General features: G+C 43.9%; 1 protein-coding gene across 2 annotated transcripts in view; it reads right to left on the bottom strand.

The window, feature by feature from the left end:
- Nucleotides 1-14,001, bottom strand: part of PXDN (peroxidasin) — a 565,162-nt gene that overhangs the window by 185,747 nt on the left and 365,414 nt on the right. For both annotated transcript variants that reach the window (XM_085610787.1, XM_085610786.1), the window contains 2 exons: nucleotides 6,135-6,291; nucleotides 4,521-4,629 (listed from right to left, as the gene is read on the bottom strand). In XM_085610787.1, the coding sequence (XP_085466913.1) occupies nucleotides 4,521-4,629; nucleotides 6,135-6,291 (266 nt within the window). The remainder of the gene's footprint in view (nucleotides 1-4,520; nucleotides 4,630-6,134; nucleotides 6,292-14,001) is intronic.

Genomic DNA, 14,001 nt, shown 5'->3' with positions numbered 1-14,001 from the left:
TGCTGAGGCTGCAGGCTTCTTTAGGAGCATCGAGGGAAGTCCTTGGGTGCCGGACTCGGGGTCACAGTCACCGTGGGGTCATCCTCGTGGTCTTTGTTCCCTCCAGCACAGGCCAGGCTTGGCGGGTGCAGAGTGTGAAGGGTTCGCGGTTCCGGGCTGATGCCAGGGATTAGACGTAGATTTTGAGTACAGCCTCTACTCATGGGAGTCCCAGGGGCTTAGAGCCAAAAGGTAGCCAGGTCCTCCGGAGTTTGTGAGGTTGCTGGCCACAAGAGATGCCGGGTTGGAGCAGGAGCAGGTTCGAGGGTCAAAAGGCCGGTAGGGCTGGGGCCAAAGCAGTTGGTGTCTTCCTCTTCTTAGCAGCTGCAGGGCAGGTCTTCTTTCTTCTTCCTCTTCTTTGTATTTCGAAATCTGGAATCTGAGGAAGGAAGGTTCAGGGTGCCCCTAAATACTAGATTTAGGGGCGTTATAGGTCGGTGAAGGACAGGGACCAATGGGTCGCTGTCCTGGGGTGGGTACACCCCCTATCCTGCCTCTCTCCTGTGGGAGGGGGGCAGTAGCCTAGTCCTGATTGGGCAGGGCTTCCCATCTTCAAGATGGCGAGAGCCCGGAGATGTGCTTCACCTCGCCTCCCCCACCTGAGGGGTGGGGTTGGCAGGCTAGCACATCCCTTGTCCTTATTTGGGGTTTCCGGCCAAGCTTCCCGCCAGAGTAGGGGGTTGCAGTGGCCTGGGGAAGCTCACAGAGGTGTCATGCCTTTGAAGCTTCCCCCTGCCCATCCTGGGGGAGGAGATCTAGCACCTCGCCCAGGATGTGCATTGTTGCAGGCCCAGGAGAGCAGGGGCTCTCCTACCCAGGGGCCCAGCAACATGTCTGCTGTGTGGCAGCCTAGGCAGCCTCTCAGACCAGATGTGGATTGTAGGTTAGGTTTTAGGGGGCATCTTTAAGATGCCCTCTGGGGTGCTTGGTACATTAAATCCCACAATGGCATCAGTGTGGGTGTAATGTGCTGTGAAGTTTGATACCAAACTTCTCAGCCTTCAGTGTTGCCATTATGGTACTGTGGAGTTCCTGTTTGACGAGCTCTCAGCACCATGTACTCTTAAATGGCAGCACTGCACTTACAGTGCCCAGGAATGGACCTGGGTACTGTAGGGGCACAGGGCTCATGCTCCTGTGCCCACACCACTGGCATAGGGCACCCAGCTAGAGGGGTGGCTGATGTATGCCAGGGCAGTGTAGGTGATAGGCATGGCACACAGGGATGTGTGCCATGTCGACTCTCTGTTTTGTCCTGTATCCAGACACTTAGCCTGCAAGGGCAGTGTGTGTGTGTTAGGGTACAGGGCCTCTAAGGGTGGCACAATGAGTGCTGCAGCCCTTAGAGGCCTTCCCTGGTCACAAGGCCCTGGGTACCTAGGGTACCATTTACCAGGGGCTGACATGTGGCCAGGGTTTTCCGATTTGGGTTTTGGCTGTTAGGCAGTTTTTAGGGAATGAACACAGGCCCTGGGCACCTGATTGGCAGGAGCCCAGGGCACAACAAGGAAAAGTGCATCAGCTATTAGGCAAAAAAGTGGGGGGGTTTACTGCAACAGAAACCCACTTTCTTACATACAGGACCTCTAAAGGTGGCACAATAAGTGCTGCAGCCCTTAAAGGCCTTTTCTAGTCACAGTGCCCTTGGTACCTGTGGTACCATTTTCCAGGAGCTGACCTGTGGCCTGAGATGCCAATTGGGTTTAGGCTTCAATGCAGTTTTAGGGAAAGAACATAGGCCCTGGGTACCTGATTAGCAGGAGCCCAGGGCACACTCAGTCTAAGCACATCAGCAATTCAGCAAAAAGTGGGGGCAACCATGCAGAAAGAGGGCACTTTCTCACACACAAACTTTTACAGGATGAAAAACTTGTGATACAATGTTTTTGTTATCAGAGAGACTCCAAGATATGGCAGAACATCAACCCTTATGGGAAGCTGATAAATATTTTATATCAACTGCAGCTTGCATCATACACTCCGCTTGAAATGCAAAATGATTATTATATAAAATTCAAATTTGTAGGGACTGAACGTTCCATTATATTGTTTTAGCACGTTGTAGGACCTGTTTAAAACTCACTGTACAACTGCAAACTTAAAACATTTTAATATAACTTGTTTAGATTTATTGGAATTCCTCTGGATACTGTGTAATATGATTTTGATGCAAACTATACACAAAACGTAAAAGCAAAGCATGTACGTAGAGCAGAGCTTTCCAAACTCTGTGTCGCGACACGTTACTGTGTCGCCTGCGATGTGTGGGTGTGTCGTGCAATGATGATGAGACGTGGCCTATTCATCCTGCCATTCTTCCGATGGCCCGTTGCAGCGGTGGTGAATAATATACTGCGGCGTCTCCAGCTGGCCCCTCTGCAGTCCCGTTCACATCCAGCCTATGCCGGCTGCAGGGGGAGGCTGGCAGCCGCATATGGCTTGGGGGTCGAAATCCGGCACTCGCTGATGCTCCCTGTGGAAGTCGGGAGAGGGGGAGTTGCCCTAACGGAGCCTTGCACTGCTGTTCTTGTGGCCTGGTGAAAGCGGCGTGAGTAATATACTGCGGCGTCTACCCAATACTCTTTCACTTCTGACATCACCTGTCATTGATGTCCACATACAAAAGCCCTACACCCCTTTGATGCTGCTGACTTCATTAGCCCTGAATGCGCCTCGAAGCCCAGGCCCACAAGTGTATTAAAATAACAGACCCCGTGGTGCCCAAAGAATGCAATGCTATCAGGCAGCCAGATACACTAACGGCACTAAAGTGTTGAGATGAACAGATTAACAGGTAGCATAGGGAAACAAAACCTCATTCACGAGGATCCCAAGCAGACTAAAGAAGCAGGCGCATAAATGATTACACCTCCAGGCAGTCCTTAAGAGCCATTCCAAAATATCCTAGGAACAGTGGTCAGGTAGCACGCGCCATCATTGCAAGCTCAACGCCACATGAATGAAAGGCTGGGAGGAGCTTGAGTCACTCTAGGTGGGCAACGAGGGACCACACTCAGTGGTCACTGAAAAATGTGTTCATACGAGCCACTTGTGTACTGAGTGCAGAGGCGCAACTAGAGCCAAATTTCGGGGGGGGGGGGGCTGAGCAAAAATTTCGGGGGGGGGGCTGAACTTTAAGCAATTGGCAGAGTGGAGCTGCAGGGGCTCTTAGAAGGGGTGAAACAACAGCGAGGCCTCATTAACATGCAAATGGTCGTTTAAAGACCTGTGAAGTGCTCGGGTGCGGCTGCTTTTTGTCCCGGGAAGATGTCTCATCCCGGGCAGCCGCACACGACGGGGGGGGGGGGGGGGCTGAAGCCCTTTGAGTCCAATGGGTGTTGCGCGCCTGACTGAGTGAGTATAGCAAATGAGTCTGACAGTCTAAAAGAGGATTTGAGGAAAGAAGTTATATACGAGTCTACAAGGAAACTGTGTGCATTCTCTTATGGCTATTTGTCACGCAGGATAGTGGACAATCCCCTGGACCTCAACTTACTTGGGGGGCGGGGGTTCGCTGTCTCCCACATGATCATTCCAGCCCGGACAACACCTGGCTTACAGCAAGATATTTACTGATTATTCAATCCATGAACCACCCATACTTCGAAGTAATCCACATTCAGCCCTGGGCATGACAAATAGAGATGATGTTAACATAACTTCCCACAAGCAGCTCCAACAAATATCTGGACTTCCAACTGTTCCAGCCTCATCAATCCAGAAATGGCAACCCATGGATGGGGCCTTTAGCTTAAATTACTTAACATGTGTGTAATTTACATTTGTACGAAGCTTTTTGATATACACGATCTTGTATCGTCGCTAACCTCACTAATTAGTTGACAGCATGGTTTTGCTCCACTGCTCAGTTCCTGCTACATAAATACAAATACCGATATATGCATTAGCAAATACTGAAAGACAACAAAATGAAATGGCCATCACTAGGAAGTGCTCTGTCCTTGTCCTTGACACTCCCCCGGCCCTGATAACGTTGAAATCATGGATGGCACTGCAGGCATGCCTGATGAATCCGACCACCACAGTACTGGTAAAAAACATCAACCCACCTACAAATCCTGACTTCAAAGTATTCTCCTCTTTCACCACAATCAACCCTCATACAAATCCAAGTGCTGCTGCTAAGCTGCCTCTGCCTACTCACTGCCCACTACTTGTTGTCAATACTCAGTAAGTTTGTATGTATGTACAGTGTGAAAAATGATGCATGTCTAAAAATGCCGTTAATTTAACCTCCGGTTTGCCAGTAAAACTGAATTACTGTGTCGCGAAATGATGCATGCCTATAAAGTGTGTCACCAAGACGAAAAGTTTGGAAAGCACTGACGTAGAGAGATCATTTCTGTTTTTCAGTGTCAGCGCTTATGTATTATTTGCTCAGTAAACCACAGCAAATTCACAATTTACATTTTAAAACCAATAACATGGCTTTTTTTTAATGAAGAAAAAAAGAAGAATACCTGTCAAACAAACGTCTCCGTGTTGAGTTAATTGCCCTATCTACAGTTGCAATTGCTTCAATTATTGATGTTGCTACAAACGGGTCTCCGGTTCTACTGACTTCTGGAACTAAAAACAATAGATATATATTTTTTTAAGTTACCAAGTTAAAACATCAATTATACTAATACACGTTTAATCATTTATAAATCTAGAAAAAAGAAAAGCTTCCCTCCGACAGTCTTACAAAACATATACAAATGGTTTCAGGTCTAATAAAAATATTGCATATTTGGTAATTCACATTGTTGTACCCTAAAACCAATACGAACTGCTATTAATTAAAAAAAACTACTGAGCATAAGAATTTTACTTTAAAACCCATGTCATATCATAAAATAAAGGAACTGCACTGAGGCTGCCTGCCATAAAATACCAATTTCCTCAACTACTATGTACCAAATTCCTCGAATACTATGTACAGTTGTCCAGCCACCAAAGAGTACAGGTGAGGAACGAGGTGCGAAAAGAAAAGAAGTTATGCAGTTGAGACGGGTTCATGCAGCCTAGGGATTAATACACTGGGATGTACTTTAAATCTTCTTGTAAAGAAGAATTCATAAATTCTAGGGAAAAATATGGCCACCATTATTAGGAGCAAGGTAAATTCTGACACTAGTTTGAGAAAAAAAAGCAGCAAAATTTGCATGTAATTTCTCTTTTTTAGAACAAAACTCATATTAGGTGCTATTCATCGCACCCGATTAGGTTTAAACCCTGCAGTGCGAAATATATTGCAATATCCTCTGGGGCACTTAAGTTCCTAAAAGTTAATGGACACAGTCCAGTTTCTTCAACTCCCTCTTGATAGTGGGAGCTGAGAACAGTCTTCTCTTCAGCCACGGCCCGTGTAGGTAAGAGCGGTGGAGGCGGGTTATGTAATTCGACAGATGACCATGAGGGAAAATTTGATTAATTAATTTTCCCTCATTGTCGTCTGTCAAAATGCTAATCCCCCCCCCCCCCCACCCCCATCGCTCTTACCAGCACGGGTCGCTGCTGCTTCTCTCATAGTGTCAACTCATGGGAATGTTGTTTTTGACAGAGGATTTATCCAAAGCAGAGATCAACACACCAGGTTGTACAAAACCAGTGATAAATGTAAGGTATGAAATTTTCACAACACAATAAATGTAACTCTTTTATAAAGGGATGATGCTATGAATAGTAAGAAAAATAATATTCTATTGCCTAAAGAGGAGCAAAACAGAATTATTCATTTTATTTTATTGCGTTTTAGCACAAAGCCAAGGAAATCAAAGTGCAACAAATTTAAGCAAAATATAACATTCAAAGGTATAATGGTACAGAAATCAAAAACGTAGTGTATGACCTGACAAAAATTGTGTCTTATATGATTCTTTTAGGCTTACCAAATGATTAAAAGTACCTTTCATATTGTAAAGAGTTCAATTTGTTTGCACGTGTTAAAAAATGTTTTCTGTGCCTTAGACAAACAGGCAAGCAGTGGTCAATGTGCACACTTTTATACAAACATTAAGATGCTCCATATACAACAATGTTAGTCCTTTGTTAATTTCCTAAGTTATACTGGAATTTATGTCACGTCTTACCATGCACACTTAGCACCATGCTAACTGATGAGTAGCCTATTGTATTCCGAGCCACACATTCATATCGACCTTGATCAGCGGGTCCAACATCACGAATGACCAGAAACCCATCTGGACTTATATGAAACTTTCCACTCTCTGTTACCTGTATTCCATCCTGCAACCAATCACAGTGCAAACATGTATTCATCCAATAAAATGCAGCAAAGAAAGCAAGAAGATAAACACGTAATATTTTAGCAACTGCTGATTGAAGGTGCTAAATCTTAATGAGTCAAACTTTCGACAATTATAACTAAAATAATGAGACAAAACATCATAACTACTTCCACCAATCACATTACAAAAAGAGCACAGAAAATAGAAATGTATAATAGTTTCAATAGACATATCCAAGAGAAGAATAAATTGTACAGTAGTTTCTGTTTTTAATAATTTGTTTAACTTCAGTTGAATCTACATTTTTGCCTTTAATTTGTTAGAGTTACCGCTCTGTCCTTTACCCTCCCAAGCATCCTAGTATTGCAATACAGACTGCTAAAAATAAAAGGTAAATCCACTGTCACTCTATATGTTTGTCTTTTTTTTATCTCAGACCCAACCCACAATTTCTGTCTACTACTGAATTCGAACAGGCACCCTTAAATTCAAGATCTGTTGCTGCCTCCAAATCTTTATTTTGTAACACACAGTACAAAACTTTGAAAAAGCCTATTATGTAGACTTTATTGTGATGTATATAAACCAGATGCTATTTTGCCACCAATTAGATTTATTGTATTTATTCCCCCTTTGTATATCCTTTTTCGGACCTACAAGTTAATTCAGCCTTCATCCAGAATTTACCTGTGTTCATGAAACTGCGAAATATCTACCAGTGTAGGATCTACACAACCAGGAAGTGCCATTGGCTTCAGTGTAACATTATGGATGAGTTTTGATATGCTCAATGAAGAACAGTATGTGTTGTGCTATACCTGTATGTTACATATATTCAGTGCTTCATTTGCAAAAGAATAAGTGCCGGGCCTAAGGTTCTGCTTGAAGCCTGTGGTCAGAGCTACAAAATGTCAGAGCTGCCGAATATTTAGACCGTGTAGTCTGCATTTCACCTAATAACTCTTTCAACCACCACCAGAAACTCCCTCTCTCTTTATCTCACTCTTTCAGGTTATTTTCCATCATAGCCTTCTAACTTTGTCAACGTTTTTCCATCTTGTTCTTCCTCCTGCTTTCCCTCTTTTATGTTTTCCGCTCTCTTGCACTGGGTCAAAGTCTGATGAGGAAAAATAAGTGACATCTAAGAAAAACGAGTGACGGTGGGTCCCGCTGGATCAAATTATGCATTGTATGTAAGTGGAGAGGTGACTCTTCCTTTTGTTAAAAGTTCTTTACTTAGTTAAGAGTTGTATGCTTTAGTGTCGCAGCACAGCTGCCGATTTTTTTATTAGTGAAAGGGCTGTTTAGTGTTGTTTTCTCCATGTTGTGGTGTAAGGAGGAAGGCATTTTGTTTCCTGCATTATTTCAATCAGTGACTAATGTCAGCATGTAGTGACATTATGAAATTGCCCTGCATGCCATGTCAACAGGTGGAGCCTGAAAGACGAGGGGGTAATTGGAGACTGCCAACTTGCCCTGATGCATGCTAGCATCATCTCATCGGTAGTACGTAACTGTAATAAGCAGGCTAGTTTGTACACCAGTTACTAGGAGCCAGGTTGTCAAACTGTTTTTTCTAAAGTTCCTATTTAGACCCTGTTGGGATCTAGAATATATGGTAAATGGTCTTGTGGGGGTTCCCTGCGTTGAACCTTGGTAAAGGTCGGGGTGGTAGTTGCTGCCGGAGCTGTGAGATGACGGATGCAATAAACTGGAGGCAACAGTACATTGATGTGACTCGCTTCCTTTCAGTGGCGTCGAGCTGTCTGTTGTCTAAGGCGTTTCCCTGTTGACCTCACGTCAAACATTGCAGCGCTTAGGACTCCGGCGACCTGGTACCAGTTCCTTTAGTGCTGGGCCATTGCAGGAGTTCGAGTCTGGGTGAGGCCACATCAGTGGCATTCCCCGACGATTTGGCAGAGTTTTTGTGCCGTGGTTGGATCCCCGTACTGAGTGATACGGGATCTGTGACTACTCAACTATGTCATTGAGGGGAAGGCGAAGTCCATATGCGAGGCGGAGGATGGACACAAGCATCACAGTTTTCAGTTGCCTAGCAACCAACATACAAGTTATGGCTGTGTTTGGAAGCGACGGTGTGCTTGTCACGGTCACAACGCTTGGAGTGTCTACAGGCACACTGTGCATTGTCAACTCCATTTTGTCTCTGTCCTGAAGTGGGCTGTGACACTGAGCGAGTTCTGCTATGTCCGCACCTTTGTATGGTAACTATTCATGAAAGTGCTTACACTTTGGTGACATGCACACTTTTATCTCTACTCCCAATTCCTTTTGGGGCAAAAAGAACTACGAGCTTTCAGTGATGCGCACACCTGATTAGTAATTAAATGGCAACGTACATTCGGGTAGGTGCACTTTTGGGTGACCTACTATTGTGGTGTAAGGAATTCATGTACGCTATCTAACGTATATGTGCACATTTCGGTGGTGCACAGCCTTAAATTGGGAAATTCTCATAGATGCTCTTATTTATTTGTTATTGCTGTTGTTCTGTATATGCATACATACTTTTTTTCTCTTATTCTTTTCCTCTTTCAACTGTTTCAAGATTAGCACGAAGTAAAGTGAGCACAGTAGCATTTTGAATTTGAAACTTATAGTTGCCTGGGTAGGTCATCCTGGTTAGTATGGGTGTGAGGCAGCAAATAACCCATGCACGGTCACCTAATGGATCGTGTATTAGCACCACCACATTTCCTCAAATCAGCTGGCACTCCTCCATTAAAGTGGCAGCAATGGAAGGACACACTCAATGCCTATTGGAAGCCATTGGTGGCGACACATTAACTTTTCAAAAAAGAAAAAAAAAGCGTGTTTGATTTACAATTTGGGTTCAGAAGGAAAGACCATTTTATTAACTCTACCTTTAGAAGTAGTGAGCACCCATGTGAGTGGTGGAGATGATGGCGATTCTATGTTAATTGATGACTATGCATCTGTCATAAAAACTTTAGACAAAAGATTCAATTCTAAAAAGAATGTAGTGTTAGAATACCATAAATTTCTTCAACATGCTCAGATTCCAGGTGAATCCATCGACCATTTTGTTGCTGCACTTAGAACTTTAGCTGCCACTTGCAATTACAGGGAGTTTAGGGAATAAATCATCCACCATCAGTTGACCGAAAGAACATGTAATATAAAAATCCAGGAAAAGCTATTATCTTCTGAAGACCTCGACCTGGAAACTGCCCTCGCACTAGCTAGAAGCATCGTACATTCTCTGTTTTGCATGAAAGAAATAAGTGGAACTGCAGAGTCTGGGGAAATCAAGCAGCTCAGTGTGAAGCGCAATGTCAAACCTTTGAAGGGGACTAGTACGAGCTCAGTACGCAATCCAGCAACAGGATTATCCAGAACCAAGACTGAGAAAGTGAAACTCTCATGTTTCCATTGTGGTAGCAAATTGCATCTAGGGAAGGCTATGTTTTGATTTGCTTTAAATCAAACATGTTATTAAGTGTGGCAAAAAAGGACACTTTGCATGGATGTGCAAAGCCACCGCAGTGCAGAAGGTCACTGCACAAACCATCAAACCCAGTGAGGAAGACCTTGATGACGGACAATGAAAACAATGTGTTGCTAATGTTATCTTCTTTATCTATACAGGCGAATGGAGTGGTAGAGATAGCATCCAGGGTAGGGTCATGTAAGGGAAAATCTCCAGCTTGCGTAATCAATGTGAATAGCAAAAGATACATTTTTAAGCCGATTCAGATTTCCCGTTTATGCTTAATAATGCCAAAGATTTTAATGGGATGGGGGGCATTGAGTTTCACCAATCAAACATAAGAATGTTTGCTTATGGGGGTAAGAGGATGGAGGTCCTTGGAAAATTCAAGGCTAATTTGGAATTTGGTGGGGATTTTGAAACTGTGTATATTGTGAAGGACGGAGCAAATGTTTTGGTGTGGGAAGAACAAGGAGAGCTCAGGATTATTTGGGATCCCAACCATCCTGACATGGTTCTGTCCAGATGGGAGGTGAAGGAATTTTAATGTGTACCTCCGTCTGCTGCACCGCCTAATAAAAGTGTGGTTGGACGTTTGACGGGTGATGAGTGGATCCAGGGATATCCTGAGGTATTTAGTGAGAATTTGGAGAAACTAAAAGGTTTCCAACACCGTATCATTCACAAGGAAGGGGTATAAGCGGTAACCAACAAGGTGCGTAAGGTACCGTTAAGTCTGCACAACAAACTTAGTCTAGAATTAGAAAGATTATGTGCGACAGGTGTGCTTGAGCCCATTGAAGGGACAGAGTGGTTGACCCCTACAGTTTTGGCACGTAAGGCTGACAAGGCCTTGAGGATGTGTGTGGATTTGAGGGAACTCAACTTCAACGTCTGGGTGGATCGCCAGCCCCTACCTACCATCAATGAGATGCTGGCGACCTTGGATGATGCCAAATTTCACCTCACTAGACATTTCATCAGCTTATCGGCAAGTTAAATTAGGCAAAGACTCTAGGCACCTCATATCTTTTGTAAAACCTGAAGGTCCTTATCGTGCTTATCCTTACATATGAATACTGTTTGGATTGGCATCAGCTTCTGCTGTGTCCCAGCGTTGAGTGGCAAACCTATTCAAGAACACTGTGGTGGTCGTGTCTTTCCAGGACAACATTCTTCTTTATGGGAAAACGGAATCTGAGCAGGACGACATGGTTAGGCAGGTGTTAGAGATTGTAAAGTCAGGTGGACAGACTCTGAGGAAAGACAAATGCAAGTTCTTTCAAGAAGGGGTGGATTACTTCAGTCATCACATTTTGGGCAATGGGATGGAACCCAAAATGAAGATTTTGGAAGCCTTCGAAAGTGCACCTGAACCCATAAATAAGGACCAACTTCACTCCTTCCTGGGGTTAATGGAGTATTACGCTAAATTTGTGAACAATTTCTCTGACAAAACAGTGTGTTTGAGTGGGTTTCTCAAGAGGATTGCAAGGTATGTGTGGAACAAAGGGAGTAGTAATAATGCTGAACTCATAAAAAAGGAGATTGCACAAGCACGTCCTCTCACATTGTTTAACATCAATGGCTTATGCATCATATCTACTGATGCAAGCAATGTGGGTCTTGGCGTCGTTTCCATGCAAAAGAGATGTGATGGCTGTGAAGAAACCATAGCTTTTGCTACTGGAACATTATGTGGGGCAGAAAACAAATATTCCACTATTGAAAAGTAAGCTCTGGCATTGTGGTGCAGTATTTTAGAAATGTTTTGTGGGGCAACAAATTTCTTATCAGAACGGATCACAAACTGTTAGATCTTTTCACCATAAAAGGGGGTGGGAGAGCTACGCCGCGTATAGCAAAATGGCAGTATAGACTACAGGAATTTCACTGTAGGTTGGAATATGTGGCTGGGGTGAAAAATTATGTAGCTGTTTGTCAAGGTTGCCTCTGAAAGAGAGTGTTGAGAACAAAGTGGTAACGGATGATCTGGAAATGGTTTGTGAGGTGTGTTCCATAGAGGATACCACCAAAGGGGCACTTTCAGAGCAGGATTGGATGGAGGCTGTATCGGATGATAAAGAGATTGAGGCGGTGGAAAATTTTGTGGCTGTAGGTTGGCCCAACAGCAAGGATATACCCTCGGAATTCATTCCTTACAGGAGAGTTGGGGATGAGCTGTCAATGGTTGGTGGTATTTTGCATAGAAGTGGTCTACTGGTAGTCTCAGTGTGCATTTGAAGGAAGATTTTGAATTTGGCTCATGAAGGGCATCCAGAAATTTGAGCCTTTAAATGCAGGGTTAGGCAGGACTTCTGGTGGCCTGGTTTGAATAGGGCTATGAAATATTATGTTCGGGACTACTGCATGTGTCTCTTAAGCGATAAGTTGCAAGTTACATATCCTTCTCCTGTTGACCCGATTACCATGAAAAACTCGCCTTGGTGCAAACTAACTTTTGATGTAGCTGGACCTTTTAGCATCACTGGGAGCTCACCAAAATATGCATCGGTCTAAGTGGACTATATGACCAATTTATTTCCCTGTGAGGGATTCACTGAGGAACTGGTGACCAACAATGGTACACGATTGGTGTCCAGAGAGATGTAGAACGTTTTCAAGGAAAATGGCATCAAGCACATCCTCACTTCTCTTTATCACCCTCACAGTAATGGTTTAGTGGAACGGATGAACCATGTAATTAAGGACCAGTTGCAATTGGCCTTAGTGAATGGATTGCATTGGAGGGTGGCGGTTGCTGATATGTTATGGGCAGTGAGGACTACTTCACACATCACTACCGGCATGTCTCCATTTATGCTACTCAGGGGGAGGATTGCAAGTTCAAAACTGAACAAGGAGTGGATGTTAAGGAAATGTGTTGATCTGGGGAAGATGGGAAGAGTAGCTGATGTGAGGGCACTGGTACAAGAAAAGTATAGCACTGTGGCTGACAGTTTTAGAGTTTGTCCTGTTTGTGTCGGTGATTGTGTGAGGATAAAGAGGCCAGATTTTGTCTGCAAAGCAGTATCACGGTTTTCTGCACCTATTCGAGTGAAGGAGGTGAAGGATCGTGTGGTGGTGTTGGAATAAGTGGGCGATCTCTGTGGTGCCCGAATCTAAAGCGAGTTATGTGAATGATAAGATGGGTGTGCATCCTGATTGCATTCATCTTCCTAATAGAAGGGTTCCTTCCAGGGTGAGAACTGCTCCTGCTAAACTTCAGGACTATGTTCTAAATTAGCTTTTGTTGTATATTCCTCAATTTGTGTTCTTGAGTTAGTAATGTGAAATGACTATATATTTTTGTTATCATTGTTTTTCATTTCTTTGTTACATTTTCTGTTGTCAATTGTGAAGGAACGGGGTGTGTTGGGATCTAGAATGCATGGACAATGGTCTCGTTGGGGTTCCCTGCGTGGAACCTTATTAGTGATTGGGCGGCAGTTGCTGCTGGGAGCTGGCAGACGACGGCTGCAATAAACTGGAGGCAACAGTACCTTGGTGTGACTTGCATCCTTTCAAAACCTTTTCCAATTTTTCACACATACACAAATGCCGATATGGCACTTGTCAACAAACGCTTTTTAAAGAGACCCGAGCATGTCCGCGATATTGGAAATGACTTACGAATTGAACAGGCCCTAATCCATCACTCAGTCAACACAGAATAATAGGAGATTGACTTTTTGCCTAACAACCTTTTGCATTCATTTGGTAGGGACAGTAAAACCTGGCTAAATGTGCAGGTATGACAAACTCATTTTAGAAGTTGTATAGTGAGTCCTGCCATACAAATAGGTGGCATAGGTTTCAGTCTTTCTCTGCACTCAAGTTGTTATGACAAAACTGAAGGTCTGGGGTTGCATTTAGCTGTTCAAAGATTCACCAACATATGTATGTGAATAGAGGACTGTATTAACCCCTTCGCTGCTAGGCCTTTCCCCCCCGTGCCAAGCCTTTTGTTGGCTATTTGGGGTAGTTCCCGCTTAGGCCACTGTAACTTTTTGACCACATAAGGTATCCACGCCAAATTTGCGTTCTATTTTTCCAACATCAAGGGGATTCAAAAGGTACCCAGGGTTTGTGGATTCCCCTGGAGGGGACCCAGAAATTAGCCATAATACAGCTACATGTTGTTTTTTTGGGGAAATATGGGAAAAAAGGGCTACAGATGAAAGCGTCTGGTTTTTTCCTTGCAAATGGTAGCAAAAAAAGGGTTATGATGCTGAA

Source organism: Triturus cristatus, chromosome 6 (assembly GCF_964204655.1).
Source record: "Triturus cristatus chromosome 6, aTriCri1.1, whole genome shotgun sequence".
NCBI lineage: Eukaryota > Metazoa > Chordata > Amphibia > Caudata > Salamandridae > Triturus > Triturus cristatus.
The sequence above is the reverse complement of the archived record's forward strand: the minus strand, read 5'-3'. Positions and strand labels throughout refer to the sequence as shown.